We start from the raw sequence: 14,958 nt of genomic DNA, 5'->3' as shown, positions 1-14,958 counted from the left end.
CACAACTCTTCTGCTTGTTACAAAACAAGCAGAATGTCCTATGTTATTTAAAGTCAAGTAGATTTCCTGACTGAAGTTTATAATGCCCATAAAAGATATAAAGCATAGCTAAAGAGTAATTAGAAAAATTATTGTGATAGTCTTTTGGTCCTTCCAAACAAGATTTCTTTTAACACAAGTGTTATTTCCTTGGCAAACATTTCATGTCTCATACTGACATTTATATCTGAAGTGAAGGGAAACCTTCAATGCCTACTGTATAGTAAGCACTGTGCTAGATTCTTCAAATATATCTTCTGATTTAGTTTTTAAGCCTCCATTCTAAGCTGTGAAATAGGTGAGTCCCTGTTTCATTTTATAGACAGGGAAACCAGGGATCAGAGGTGTTTAGTAATTTGTTCTATATTACAGACATAGTAAGTGCCAGAGCCAGACTATGAACCTAGATGTTTGTAAGCTTTCTAAGCTGAGCTTCATCATGAGAATTCTTCTGAATACTTCTGAATGTCATACATATTGAGGGAAATCTCTCCAACAAATGTTGGTAGCTACTAATGAAGAAATTGTACCATCTTCTGATCAGAATCATTTCAGATGTAGACAATATTTTTTAACCTCATTAATGTTCCAGTTAGATTACATCTCCTGTCACTGATTCTATTCTAGAATGTTGGCAAAGGATGAACTGATGACCATCCTTCAGAAGTGTTTCAGCGTTTTAAACTCCTCTTCTGAAAAGCAGCTTGGCAGCACAGCAAAGAGGATAGAGGAGCTCCTGGCCCAGCTTCAGAGCCTTGATGGTGAGAAGATGATATCCTGCCAATTTTACTGGCTATGGAAGTCATGTAACTAAAATGACATGGAAAACCCCACATTCGGCTGTATTGAGAGATGAAGGCATAAAGTAGTTCATTATCAGTCAGTATACAAAGGCTCAGAATATTACATATTGATAATTACAAACAGGTCAGATGGTTATCTTCCAGCTTTGGTTTAAGCAATGAAAGGCATCAAATGGGCAGAAAAATAGAAACATTCTTTCTGCAGATGGACAATTTGGAGGAATTAACTTTAAAAAAAAAAAGGTGGGGGAGGGACAAACATTAAGATTGATGAAATTAGCAGGGCATCATAATTAAGGACTCCTTTTAGATTTTTTTTTAAAGCATTCCATCAAGCCCTTTATAGATTTCAAAAACACTGCGTAAGTCATTAGTAAGCCTGAAAAATTAATAGTTCTGTCACAGCAATGAGGCTCATTTGGTGTGCTGATTACCAAAATGTGCATGAGGTCTGCTTTAATCAGCTTACAAGAGTCTGAATCTTTCAGTGAAAATGAACTGAGGCAGACTGCCATTTCTGTGTGGAAGGTTACAGTTCCCTTATTTTCATGCCCCCCATGTGACCGAATTTGTATTTGCCAGATGCCGGGGTGGCCTGGTTGTGTACAAGTAGCCATGTTCTGTTCTCTGATGTTCTAGGACTTCTTGTTCCTGTGGGCATCCCAGAATGGGATTAATTCTCATGGGCTCTTCTCTTGCTCTGTCGCTAGCACCAAAGTATGGAATTCTTTTGGTAAAGCAGACAAATAAATAAGTATGCATCTTTTACTTTTCCCTATTCAGGAAAATTTTATTGGAGCTTGGGGGAAAGAGACAGCTTGGTGGATAATGTATAAGCACATAGATTACACATGAATTAGTGAAAATATTTTACTTGGAATGCCCATTGTAATTCTTCCTGTTTGGCAAGTGTTTCTTTGTCTTGTAAAGCTTTTAGATTTAAGGAAACCCTTTTGCTTATTTCCCTCACTAGAGGAATGCATAGTTAATGGAAGGTGAAAGAGCAAGTGGCAGGAACAGGCAAAAGGAGGAAGTATCCCACAAGACTTAAGGGGTGGGTTCCCTCCAGGTTATGGGTGGGCAGGGGCCTAACTATGTTTCAAAAGGGCTGTAATTGGTAATTGTGGAGATCGTCAAGTCCAGCTACATACAGAATCTATTCCCACAGCCAGCTAGCTCCCAGACCAGTACCTCCCTCTCTTTAATCACCAGCTCACTGTTCTTTTCTCACCGATTTACACTTTAAATGCCCCCGAATTATAGTCACTGGGACAGTGAAGGTCCACTTTAAGGACATAAATAGGGTAAAAGACTTAGGAGAATTTAAGATAAATTAGGTAAATTTCAGTCTTTTACAAAATTGGACTCAGCCCTACTTGGTTTGGCTCAGTGGAGAGAGCATCAGCCTGCAGACTGAAAGGTCCTGGGTTTGATTCTGGTCAAGGGCACATGCCCAGGTTGCTGGTGTGTCTCCAGGAGGAAGCGTGCAGGAGGCAGCCGATCAATGATTTCCTCTCATCATTGATGTTCTGTCTCTCCCTTTCCCTTCTTCTCTGAAATCAATAAAAATATAAAATAAATAAACCCCCAAATTTGGACTCAGATTTTTGTCAAATGAAACTGCATATATAATTTTAATTAGAGTTCATGTAACATAAACTAATGAACAAATTCTATGATGTGCTAATACTACATGAAGTAATGTACCTTAGTGGGAAGTAGGAGATTAAGATGATCAATAGTATAAATAATAAAGAATTTTATAAGTTGAAGAAAAACTAGTGTCTGGAAGAAATGTTCGTAATTTCTCTGTTTCCAGTAGTGATACATTGTTAATAATAAAGTGACATTAAAACCCCCTACATTGGAAAACCAGAAATATTTGACTAGATGCTACCTCTGGCTCCTTCACACTTATTATATATTACAGTCTGGTTTTAAAATTATATTTGGAGGGTTAAGTAGGTCACAGTGTCATATTTATTTTTAAGAATCTGCTACATATTAATGAAATGGGACAAAGAATTTACCAGACATTTTAACCTTAAATTATATCTTTCTTGAACCAAGAATGATCCATAGCTAAAGGAAGTTTGTTCTTTGAGAACAAGATCGCTTCTCTAGTGCATCCTCCTGTCTCAGAGTTGGTCTGGATGAGCCATGTGAGCGTGCAGTTCTAGCAGCTGCCTAGCACGAGGAAGAGGTAGACAGCCTCACCCTTCCAGAAGCACAGCTGCACCTCCGGCCAGATGTGGCTTACTGTGGCCTATGCTGAAGAGCAAAGGTGCATTTTGCGTTTTAGGAGATTATGTCACAACCTTTACACACCCTCTTTATTACTTTAACAGCATTTTGTCAAAAATTGTACATTGCAACATCAGGGCCAAACTTGCCACTGTGTAGGTTTATGTGTGTAGGCATAGGCAAAGGAATACAGTTTAAATTTGTTTTTTAGAAGCTATTTATAATAGCACAAAGACTTGGCACTTCTTGCTGTTGATTTTTTTTGAGGGGAGGGTATTTGTACTTTGTTTTCATTGTGGTCACATTTTAAACATTCAGTGGCCGGTTCAGGACTCCTCTGCAACATAAGTTATGTAATATTTATTGACCTTTAGCTTCTGGAAGAAATAATTTATCTGATGGACCCTTGATCCCCTGCCAGATGAAACTGTATTTCTCTTGGAATAGTAGAAATGCTGGTTCTCTTGACTTGAATGGATTTATCCCAGTTGCTGTATGTTGGTTTTGTATTAAAAGCAGAAGTCAAAGAGGAAGAAGATGCTTCCGGGTCACAGTCAAAGGGGCTTCAGAAGACAGACCTCTATCATCTTCAGAAGGTCAGGTCACTTTCTCCTTCCAGTGGCATCCTGTGATACTCCCTTTTCCCCAGTATGTACTCTAGATGAGCTCTGCCTGGACATTTTTTATTTCCTTTTAAAATCACACCCAGGAACAAAGCAGACTTTGTAATTCACTAATAAATGAAACATCCTATTTATCTCACTGCCAGCCTCATTCTCCATGTACACAGTCTGGAATCTACTAGTGAACATAGGTGGAAACTGTTCCTGTAGCCTCAGAGAGAAAGAAAATTAAATAGCAATAGGGAAAATGGGAACATAGTTGCAGAAAAGAATCCAATTATTTACCTGATGTATTTTGTTATTTCCATGAGCCTACCTCATTAGTTTTAGATACTTTTCTTGATTTTTTTTAAATTTATAGTCATGTAGAGCAGAGATTGAACTATAGTTTTCCTGTTGTAATATTTTTTCAGGTAGTTCTAACTTTAGAATCTTGGTTGTTAGAATATAGAACCTTCTCTGTATTGCATGACCTACATTTACCAAGTTATGATAAAGGTAGAGTTACATTTCAATCTAAGCAAAAGCAAACCTCATGGAATCCATTCTGTTAGTGTGGCTAAAGGGCAAGATTTTTCTTTTCCTTGTAAGTCCTTTACTTAAATGAAGTAATGAGTTGTGGATAGTGAGCACTCTGCCATATAACTTAGTAACGAAGTAAACTGCCCTTTTCCTCTTTCCCTGAAAATTTACTCAATGTTTGAAGCAAAACACTAGGAGGAGAGATTCTTTTCAGACCTTAAAATAAAAAAAGAACCCATTTTGATCTGGTACTTTCTTGCACTTTCTGTCTTATGCAAAGGGCATCAGCTGCCTCTGAGGGGTTTTCTTTCTCTGAATCACCAGTAAAGCTACCGTATTTTCCAGTGTATAAGACGACCACTGTGTTCTAGTAAAAAGCCTGCTCAGATTGGCCAGAGTCAGAGAGGCTGTCTATTAAAAAAAGAACTGGTGTTGCCTCGGAAGTGGGGGGTAATCTTATACAGCGAATATAGGCCTAAACCTATGTTTTAACTGTAAAATTAGGGGGTCGTCTTATACGCCAGAAAATATGGTATGTTTTTTTCATCCACAGTCATTATTGGAAATGAAGGAGTTAAGAAGAACAGGAAAGAAACAGACCAAGTTTGAAGTTCTGAGAGAAAAAGTTGTGAACTTCATTGACAGTCTGGTGAGGTAAGTGGTTGCTCTTAAGAGCTAAAAATCTAGCTATTTTCCCCAATAACACTGATGTGATACCGTCCATACCCATTTTTGGACACTTACCGCTAGATTAGGCTTTATGCTTTTCAGGTTCCTCCTTCCAGCTAAGAATTGTAATTTTGATCGTCTTTCCATTCTTATGAAGATGTGTAAACAAAATGGCTTAGAGCATTCTTTTACAGCCGGTTCAAAAATTCAGGTTTAAATTTGATCTAGTTCGTTAGGCTGGGATAGGAGGGGTGGCGATGGAAACAAAGCGTTTTCCCCTCTCTAATAACACAGTATTTGCATTACACTTTATTCTTTCTCCGTCTCTGCTAAGAGTATGTGGACCTGGGCCAAGCCCCAGAGCAGACTAGCCGTAATGTCCTATTTATCCCGAGTAAAGAAAGGACTTTGCAACTCATTATCAGCACTAAATTCATAGTAAACTTAGAAGTCTACCAGTCTTGCCTGTTTTTTAAAGATTATTCCTTTTTGGGAAACCCAGATCATTGCTATAGAAAAACAAGGCAGGTGAGAAAAAGAAAATGACTTCATAGTTAAAAAGTAGGAAAACAAACTATTATTTATCATTGCTGATTATATTTTAATGGCAGTCTAACTCAATAGCCAGCTAGACACTGTATAGAATCAAGTACTAAAAATACTGCAGCTCAGTTATTGAAGACAGAGTGGTTTTCTGATAAATTACCTGACCTTCTTGAAAGTGAAAAGTTCCATTTTCTAGGACAATGTGGGGACAGAGTCATTGTTCCTAGTCATTGGGGAGAAATTACTAATGTCACGAAAGAGGTCCAAATGATCAACCAAGTATGACAAAGGCAGTTTACAGTGAGAGAAATGTGTCAAATAAAAGTGATGCAGTGCAATGTTGAACTGACCTACAAGCCAGAAATGACCTTATAGAACTCGTTGAGTTAATCTTGCCCTGCTGGCTTCTCTGTTCTGATAGTTTCCAGCCCCAAGTTCCTGGCTCTTCCCTTTCACCAGGTTGTGACCATTGCAGTTGCTAAAAATAATTTTGCGATGAATTGTAGCATAATTTCTAAGCTGAATATCAGGTTCTTTTTTGAGTTTTCAGAAATCCTAAATTGTAGGCTCTGAAACCAGATGACCATTTTCCTAATATGTCTGACCTTTTACCTTTGAGTAGTTACTAAAATAAAACTGAACATGATTGAAATATGTTGTGAAATCACAAAATTTTCCTTACTAGGGTTGACTTTCTTTACCAAGATTGACTCTCCCAGGAGGAAAGAGATTAGGATCTGTAGCATATTAGAGCTTTTTAAAAGGGACCTGAGAAAGCATGTGGCAGCTAAAGCCCAGCGAGAGGCTGACTATAGAAAGTTCCAGGCCCCGTATGATAACATCTGTCAAAAGGCCTTCTTCATTTTCCAATACTGTCACCAAGGATCAGTCACATTACAGATGTTCGAAAAGAGCTTGGAGTTCTGGAGAAATGTGGAGGAAGGTGATCTAGTTGTTCAAACAAGTGATATACTAACAGACCGTGAAACTTTGCTGAGCTGGAAATTAAAAGGAAGAGAAAAGCTGAAGAAATGCTTGAAAGGAAGTGACAAAGGAAGAGATTGAAGTTCAAAAAGCCAAATGCGAAAAGGAGTGGCTAGAAAAAGTTTGAGGAGGGTCAAGGTGGCCTTGTGGACATTTGGCAAACTTCGAAGCATATATAATACCACGGGGAAGAAAGAAGAAAAATGGGACCTTCCTGAAACCACTGAAAGTAAAAGTGAAACAGATTGAGTGGCCACCTGGGGTCACAGCCACAGAACCTTCCCCCAACTATCTCCCCTCCTACTCTGAAGGACTCATTCTTTCCACCCCAAAGTATTTGGGGTGGAAATGGGAGGAAATAGTATTTGCTTTTTAGTCTACTTTTGTTCTCAATTCAATTTTATATCAGTCGGTAATTGTTTTGTACATTAAAATGAAGGACTCTGTTTAAAAAGAAACCGTCCACACTCCCTACCCCTAGGCCAACCAAGATTGGAAGGTGCTACCATTGGTGCTGCCTTCTCTTCCCACAGTCTGTTACTTAATGTTTTGTACTTCACTGAATTGTGATAGTTAGAAACTTCATATGTAATTTGTGGAAATTGTCCAGTTAAATATTGCTTGAGGGGGGGAAGAAGATAAATATAAGCAATAGTCTCTAAAAGGCAGGTTCCCAGTGTACCAAGAGCCTTATTGAGACTACTGAGAGCAGAGACTAAGTTAGTTTTCACCAAAATACAAGCTTCAACTTTTTAGCTCGTGATACTAAATGGTTCTATCAGTTAGTTCTCTTAAAAACACCTCTCTGATCTGAATCCAAAATGAGCATGGTAGATGCTATAGTGTCCGACTAATTGCCTATTTCTTCTCACAGCAAGTAAGTTGCAGAGGAATATTTTTGTGCCAATCTCCAGGTTTATATTTGTTGTTCACTTAATGTAGCCCAGTGGAAACAAAATATAAGCAAATATATTACCTTCGTTGGAGATACTTTGAGGATATTAAAAAAGACTTTTTCCCTTAGGAAATCTAAACATTAAATATAAAGATGTTAAAAAGCGAGAGGATTACAAATGTGAGACTTATTTCTTTTCTGAAATTGACTCTGTCTGGTTGCCTTGTTAAACTACCAGTCCTTATTACATAGCAGGGATGTCAATAGTCTTTAATGATTGGGTAGAAACAGCCTGAGGTTGGTGTAGGAAGAGTTTATGGTCAGAAATTATAAATGAGTAACCAGCCATCCAGGGTGGCATTCAGCATCACAGAAACCATTTCTGGGGCTACAGCTAAATTAACTTAATCTTGAGTAAGATGTTAGCAGTACTTGAGGTACAGCATGCTGGTCGTCCTTAGGTCAAGTTACAAATCATACTCTTTGCAACTGGCTTTTATTCTGATTGACTGCAGATGTCTATAGAAGTGAACTGAGCTGGGGGCCAGGAGCTCTTGAGACAGGGAGGAAGGAGATACTGGGGAGTGATGTATATGGTTAATACCCTCTTCACTTCTCCCTCCACTGACACACTGGTGAGCAGGGATAGTGGGATTTTCTGGGGAATGGTATCCTCTGCAGGAGGGAGAAAGCCAGGACTCCAGGAAGAAGAGGATGATTTCCCCGATAACTGGGCTGAGGTAAATGCGCTGCTTTCGCACATGGGAAAAGGAGCTGTTACAGTCTGTCATGTGGCCAAAATACTTCAAGGCTAGGACTGGACTGAGCCCCAGGAATCTTTCTGAAGGCATGCAAGTTCACTGAATTAGTGACTTATTATTACTCTGTCTTTGGGTAGTGTATATCAAAGCTTCTTCCAATTTGTTACCCTCTAGACCACCAAAGACCTATATCACTATCATGGTTGAGACCAACTGATGGGCTCATTATACAAACTGAATTTTAAAGAAATTAGTTTAGAGAGAGAGGAAGGGACATGGAGAGAAACATCGATGTGAGAGAGAAACATTTATTTATTGCCTCCTGTATGCACTGCAATTGAAGGACAAACCCACAACATTTTAGTGCATCGGACAGTGTTCCAACCGAGCCACATTGACTCAAACTGCATTTTTTAATGCTTCATTTTTTAACTTTAGGTTTAATTATGTTTATCATCTAGCTCTTAAGAATCTCATTACACTTTTTAAATTTGCTTGCTTTTCAATACCCTGAAGCTTACATTTAGCCTTTTCTGCCTTCTAAAGTAAAAAGTAATTCTAACAGAAAAAACTTTCAAGATATTGTTTCTATGAGAGATACCAAAAAGAATTTTATAAACTCTTAATTCCAGGCACAAGGCCTGTTTAATATTTGTAAGAGTTAAGTGTTTGCTCTGGCAGGAATGTGGATATCTTGGTTTTCTAAACAATCTAAGAAAGTATACCTTAATACTTTAAGAAATTGTACTTGGACGGTTTACAGCAGTAATGTAATTTATGTACTTTTGTTCTTAAAGGTTTAAATCAGAACAAATATAGTTTCTTGTGCTCTGAAGAGTTCTGGAAGTTTTAAAAAATAATGGAATAGGTACAGTTGTTTGTGAACCTGCACTGAATTTGATTTTTGGGTTTGTTTCATTTGTTTTTGGTTGTTGTTGATTTTGCCCATTCAGCAAATTGCTCAGTCTTCCCCCCAGAATTCACAAAAATGTTACATTGAAATTAAACCTGTGCTTATCTAAATGCTGATAGCTGACTTGGGCTGTTTCAGAGAATACCTTCTGCCTCCCGAGACACAGCCTCTGTACGAGGCGGTGTACTTCACCGCCGCTCACACCCTTCACGAGCACCTCAATGCTGCTCCGCGCCTGGCCCTCCACACTGCACTCAACAACCCCTATTATTATCTCAAGGTAAGGAGCAGATTCACTTCTCTGGCAGTTTGGGTCAGACCCCAGGCATTATCACAAAAACATAAATTTACAGTTCCTAGTGACCAGTGTTGGCAGCTCAGAATTGGCACCTCTTTCAGACCTTTACAAATCCTTTAGACTTCAGAGGGTGTTTTCTAAGCCAGTGAAAATAATCAAGTCATCTAATGCTGCCAACATTGGATCATTGTAAATGTCTTCCCCTTCGTGTGATAAAATCATAAGATAGATACTAAAACTTGAGTAAAATGCTACTATTGTGAAATAAATGTTTCCTATAATAACAGCAAAAAAAGGGCTCAAAGTGTATGGCCTACTAAAATTACTTAGAAATGCTCTGGGATTTCATCTTGGATTTTAAACCAAGGAACGATCTATTCTGAGAGAGCATCTCCAGATGGCCAGAATCTGCCAGGAATAGACTCCTAAAACGAGACACATCTAATAGTTCTACAAAGTTGTTTATACTGAGAGTACAAGACAGATCAGGATCTTAAAAAACTTTTATAGTGAGGTAAAGTGGTCACTTTAAACATTTTAGTAAGCTATATTGCAATGTTATTAAATAAATTAAGTTTTTAATAAGTTAACATTAAATTATTAGTTACTAAGTTGTCACTCAGTTTACATGTAGAAACCTTACCACAAAGGACACCTAAGAAGTGACTCCATGAAACCTATGAAGAGTATCCTATTTACTAGTTTCCTATTCCAAAGTGGCACACAGGCATGCTAAGCATTACAAGAGAAATCTTGAGTGGGAAGATATAAATCAGTGGTCTTCAGTGAGGGTGGGTAGTGGGGAGCTCGATTTCATATTCACAACACAAAATATCAAGTCATTTTTATATAAAGCACACATTAAGTCTCTTACAAAATAATTGTGGCTAGTAGTAGTAGGTCACAGAAAAAAACTGGTGCGATTTTAGCAGTCTTTGGGAATATCCTTCCTATATAATAAAAGAGTAATATGCAAATTGAACAATGGAACGACTGGTTACTCTGATGCTCACTGACCATCAGAGGGCAGATGCTTAATGCAGGAGCTGCCCCCTGGTGGTCAGTGTGCTCCCACAGGGAAGGCTGCTCAGCCAGAGCTGGGCTCAGGGCTGGCAAGGGCAGCAGCATTGGTGGGAACCTCCCTACCTTTGAAGCAGCACTAAGGAACAGCAAGCCAGGCTCACAGCTGGCTAGTGCAGCAGTGGTGGCAGGAGCCTTTTCCCACCTCTGCTGCAGGCGGGCAGTGAGAGGGCGCAGGCCAGGCTTAGGGACATACCTCCCACACCCTGTGCATGAATCTTGTGCACTGGGCCTCTAGTGAGTTGGTATTAATACAGTATATTAATTACTAAAATTCAAGTAATTTCAAATGTTAGAAGTAGCATTGTGTTCAAAACCCACAAAGAATTCCATAAACTTCTCATGGAAACCAGAAATGCATCAGGGTCTCACAAATTAGTAATATATTATTAAAATGAGGGGGGAAAAGAGAATAAAATGAAAAATATGCTTGTCTTCTGATCCTGAGAGTATTCTTTGGTGATCAGGATTATGACCAAGACTTAATCCTAAACAAGCAGTTACCTGTTGGAGAATAAACATAACTCACTAAATTCCACTTACTGATTTACTAAATTTAGGTCAGGGGTTTTATTGTCTGATTTTGTGCTTAATCATTTCTGAAAGGTAATCATCTTAGTTTACTGTTATTTTTAGAATGAAGTACTGAAAAGTGAAGAAGGCTGCATTCCAAATGTCGCCCCAGACATCTGCATAGCATATAAATTGCACCTCGAGTGCAGCAGGCTAATCAACCTTGTGGACTGGTCAGAGGTAAGTGGAGGGAGAAGAGCAAACTATATTTGTACACTAGCCATGACACTTTCCTGGGATGTTGTTTTTCTTAAGGTCTTTTTTGAAAAGCATAAATCACCTCATGCTTCAGAAATTTCTCAAAAATAGCAGCTTAATGTTCAGTCCCATTCACTCTGATCAAACCCAAGTTAACAGCAGAATCTGAGCAGTTTAGATCAGTTTTGTTATTCCATAAAATAAAAAAGTTTATTAACTACCATTTCCCTTATAGCACAAATGAAAAGAAAAACAAACAAACTTTGGAATAACTACACTAGCAATCAGGAAGCACAAGGAATAGTTGGCAAAGCCACAGACAACTGTTGTTCTTATTTTAACTATTCCTTCCCTCCTCAGAATACAAAGTTAACTATTGAAGGCCTTATTTTATAGATCTGTTGTTGCACCTTAAAAATATTCATAATTGGCTGCTTCCCAGAAAAACAGGCATTTTGCTGGGGTAATGGAGGTTGGGAGTATAGGATTCGGTTCATCCCTTGCTTTTCAACTTTGACTAGTAATTTTTCTCTGCACATTTCTTCTCTGAAATAACATTATACAGGAAGCACTCATAAATAACAGTTTTGAGAATCTGAAATTTGGTGTAATTGTTAAAAATGTGACAGTTAGCAGCAGCAGTGCTTGTCCTGGCTTCATACAGAGCCATCAAGGACAATTAAAGATGTTTGGCAACAGTAGAGATTTTTATTTTCTTCTGTCTTCTCAAAAGGCTTTTGCAACAGTTGTGACAGCTGCTGAAAAAACGGATGCCAATTCTGTAACCTCAGAAGAAAGGAATGACATTATTCAGTATCCTTTTAAAACCACTCTACAATGTCCAAGTATAAGTATAGAATGTTTGTAATTTTCCAAGATCTACATTCGAGATTTATAAAGACGTGATGCAACCAACCTTATTGATATTAACCATCTCATCCCAGAATGACGTTTCTAAATATTTAATCCAAACTTAATCTAAAATGAAGCCAAATCTAAAATATTTTATTTAAAACTTATAGCAAGATCATATTCCAAAATTCTCCAAAAATATCCAAAACTGTCATTATTGAATTCTCTATTTTTATAAGGTTATTAATGTACTTTCAAGAGTTTTCATACTATGGAAAAAACTAGGTAAATGTTAAGCACTTTTCCACTCATTTTATTGACTGGATTCTGATTACATTTAATATTTAATGGTTTCCCTCAAGGATTTAATTTAGGAGTATATTTTGAATTATTTGAGTTTATTAATGTCTTAACATCTTGTCAAAATACAAAATGGCCAATTTCCTTAACTATATCCTCCAGTGCTCGGTTCATTAGAGCTGTTTCTGAACTAGAACTTCTAGGATTTGTAAAACCTACCAAACGGAAGACTGACCACGTGGCAAGGCTAACATGGGGAGGCTGCTAGAAAGCAAATGAAGCCAGAGGATCACATTCAGTTTAAGAGAGACCAGTCATCCTTAGATACCACTAGAGGACAAATGTGTAATCCCCACATGATGTTTAACCAGAAAAGTAGACTGTTAATCCCAAACAGGGCCATATCAAAACACTTTCAGCATACTTTGGAATCCAGTAACACACGTACATTGCAACTGAAACCTTTCTCACATTATCATTAATTTTCACATTAATAAAATGTTCTTGAACATAGTATGTAAATGTAGTAACTTTATTCAGGAGTACAAATTATTTGCAGTTGAAGTAATAGTACTCATTCCTGGTCTAAGACATTTTGGAGGCAAATGGGAAAATGTGAGTATGGACTGGATGTTAATTAAATTAGGGGAGATAATAGTTTCTAGTTACACAGGATTACCTTATTCTTAGAAGCTGCAGTACGTACGTTCTTTGAAATAAATATAAACATAAATATGGTAGAATAACTTTTCACTTTAAGTAGATTATTTATTGACTGCTCTTTCAGCTTGAGTGTTTTCTGAATAAAAAAATGGGAACGAAGAAAATTCTTGAGTTTTGCTTTAAAGGTTATTATAAAGCAGAAAAGTAGGGCAAAAGAGCTAGAGGGAGTTACAGGATTAAAAGATTTCTAATGGCATGTTTATTATGCTTATGGGAATGATCTGGGAGAAAGAAAATAGATGCAGAAGAGAGGACTGACTGCTGGAATGGTTTAATGAGAGGATTTTGGATATAGTTTTTACCTAGAATGTAGGAACAATTTTTAGAGCCATGTCTGTCAATAGGGACAGGTTATTAGGTGCTTTAGCTAAATATTTAATACCAATTAGTGTACAACTTTGAAGGGAGTAGATGACCCAAATAAGACAATCACTTCTACCTAGGAAACATATTAAACAGATTCCAAAAGTCCTCCCCTCCCCTCCCCCATCTTTTAAAGCAGTCTCTAGGGCACATGTGTCAAACACAAGGCCCGCGGGCCAAATCCGTCCCGCCAGGCCTTGCATTGTGGCCCGCACAGCGCTGTCATCACTGCACTCTGCTGCGTTTCCATCACAATGACAGTTTATGACTGTTCAGTAAACCATTCGGCCCACGATTTAGGCTGGATTTTAGATTTTGGCCCCTTCTCTGATTGAGTTCGACACCCCTACTCTAGGGGTAGAACATGGGATCTTTCCAAAAGTTCTCCAGTTAATATTGTGATGCAAAAAACAAAAGTTGTCACTCCAATCAATAAAAAAAAAACACACCAGTTATTTTATATTTAATACTATGTGAAAACTTATATACTAAAAAGAATATGCATTCATTATTCTGATAAAATGTATTCAATCACTCCAGATTTTAACTTCCTACTTCCATTCTCCTAAAAATGCTATCTCACTATCATTGGTTCTCAGCTGGGAACGGTCTCCTCCCCCTACCGCCAGCATTTAGCAGTGTCTGGAGGTACATTTTAATTGTCGAAACGGGAGATTTGGGGAGTGTGCTACTACTGTTTCCCCGAAAATAAAAGTGTCTTATATTAATTTTTTCTCCCAAAGTTGCGCTAGGTCTTATTTTCAGGGGATGTCTTATCTTCCCATGCACTAGGTCTTATTTTTGGAGGATGTCTTATTTTCGGGGAAACACGGTAGTATCTAGTGGGAGAGGCCAGAGATGATGCTAAACATCCTATACTACACAGGATAGCCCTGCAAACAGGATGATCTGGCTCAAATTGTTATGTTGCAATTGGGAATCTGTACTAGTCCATTAAAACCAAATAGAATTGCCCCCTAACCCCCCTTATTGATGGCACATTGTGTTATACCAGTGTTTCTCAAACATTTAACGGGCATATGAATTATCTAGAAATCCTGTGAAAGCTCTACCTCATTTTGGCCTTGTTTTAAACAAAGAATTTGTAAAACACAATCACTTAAGTTTTTAGAAAGAAAAAAATAAACATTTTGTTTTTCTGACAAATTAAGTCATATATAAATCCTATCCAATAAAATCCTAATATGCAAATTGACCAAATAGAGAAACGACCAATAGCTGTTATGTGTACTGACCACCAGGGAGTAGATGCTCAATGCAGGAGCTGCCCCCTGGTGGTCAGTGCCCTCCCAGGGGGAGTGCTGCTCAGCCAGAAGGCTGGCTCAGGACTGGTGAGGGGGCCTCTCGAGAGCTGCACGGGGTGTAAGGAGCAAGGGATCCTGGACTGTGAGAGGGTGCAGGTTGGGCTGAGGGATGCCGCCTCCCCCCAACCCCTGCACAAAATTTCATGCACCAGGCCTCTAGTATACATGTATCTCCTAGGCTCGTGGTCGGCAAACTGCGACTCTTTGGCCCCTTGAGTGTGGCTCTTCCACAAAATACCACAGCCTG

The 14,958-nt window shown here is 38.3% G+C and overlaps 1 protein-coding gene across 5 annotated transcripts in view; it reads left to right on the top strand.

The window, feature by feature from the left end:
- Nucleotides 1–13,240, top strand: part of ORC3 (origin recognition complex subunit 3) — a 48,760-nt gene extending 35,520 nt beyond the window's left edge. For 4 of the 5 annotated variants that reach the window (XM_036415187.1, XM_036415184.2, XM_036415188.2 and 1 more), the window contains 7 exons: nt 667–800; nt 3,603–3,682; nt 4,785–4,885; nt 9,138–9,279; nt 11,014–11,130; nt 11,882–11,961; nt 12,463–13,240. In XM_036415187.1, coding sequence (XP_036271080.1) covers nt 667–800; nt 3,603–3,682; nt 4,785–4,885; nt 9,138–9,279; nt 11,014–11,130; nt 11,882–11,961; nt 12,463–12,568 — 760 coding nt within the window. In that variant the 3' untranslated portion in view covers nt 12,569–13,240. The remainder of the gene's footprint in view (nt 1–666; nt 801–3,602; nt 3,683–4,784; nt 4,886–9,137; nt 9,280–11,013; nt 11,131–11,881; nt 11,962–12,462) is intronic. The other variant, XM_036415186.2, reaches the window with a different exon arrangement.
- The last annotated feature ends 1,718 nt before the right edge of the window (nt 13,241–14,958 follow it).

This window comes from Pipistrellus kuhlii, unplaced genomic scaffold (assembly GCF_014108245.1).
Source record: "Pipistrellus kuhlii isolate mPipKuh1 unplaced genomic scaffold, mPipKuh1.p scaffold_m20_p_5, whole genome shotgun sequence".
Lineage (NCBI taxonomy): Eukaryota > Metazoa > Chordata > Mammalia > Chiroptera > Vespertilionidae > Pipistrellus > Pipistrellus kuhlii.
The sequence above is the reverse complement of the archived record's forward strand: the minus strand, read 5'-3'. Positions and strand labels throughout refer to the sequence as shown.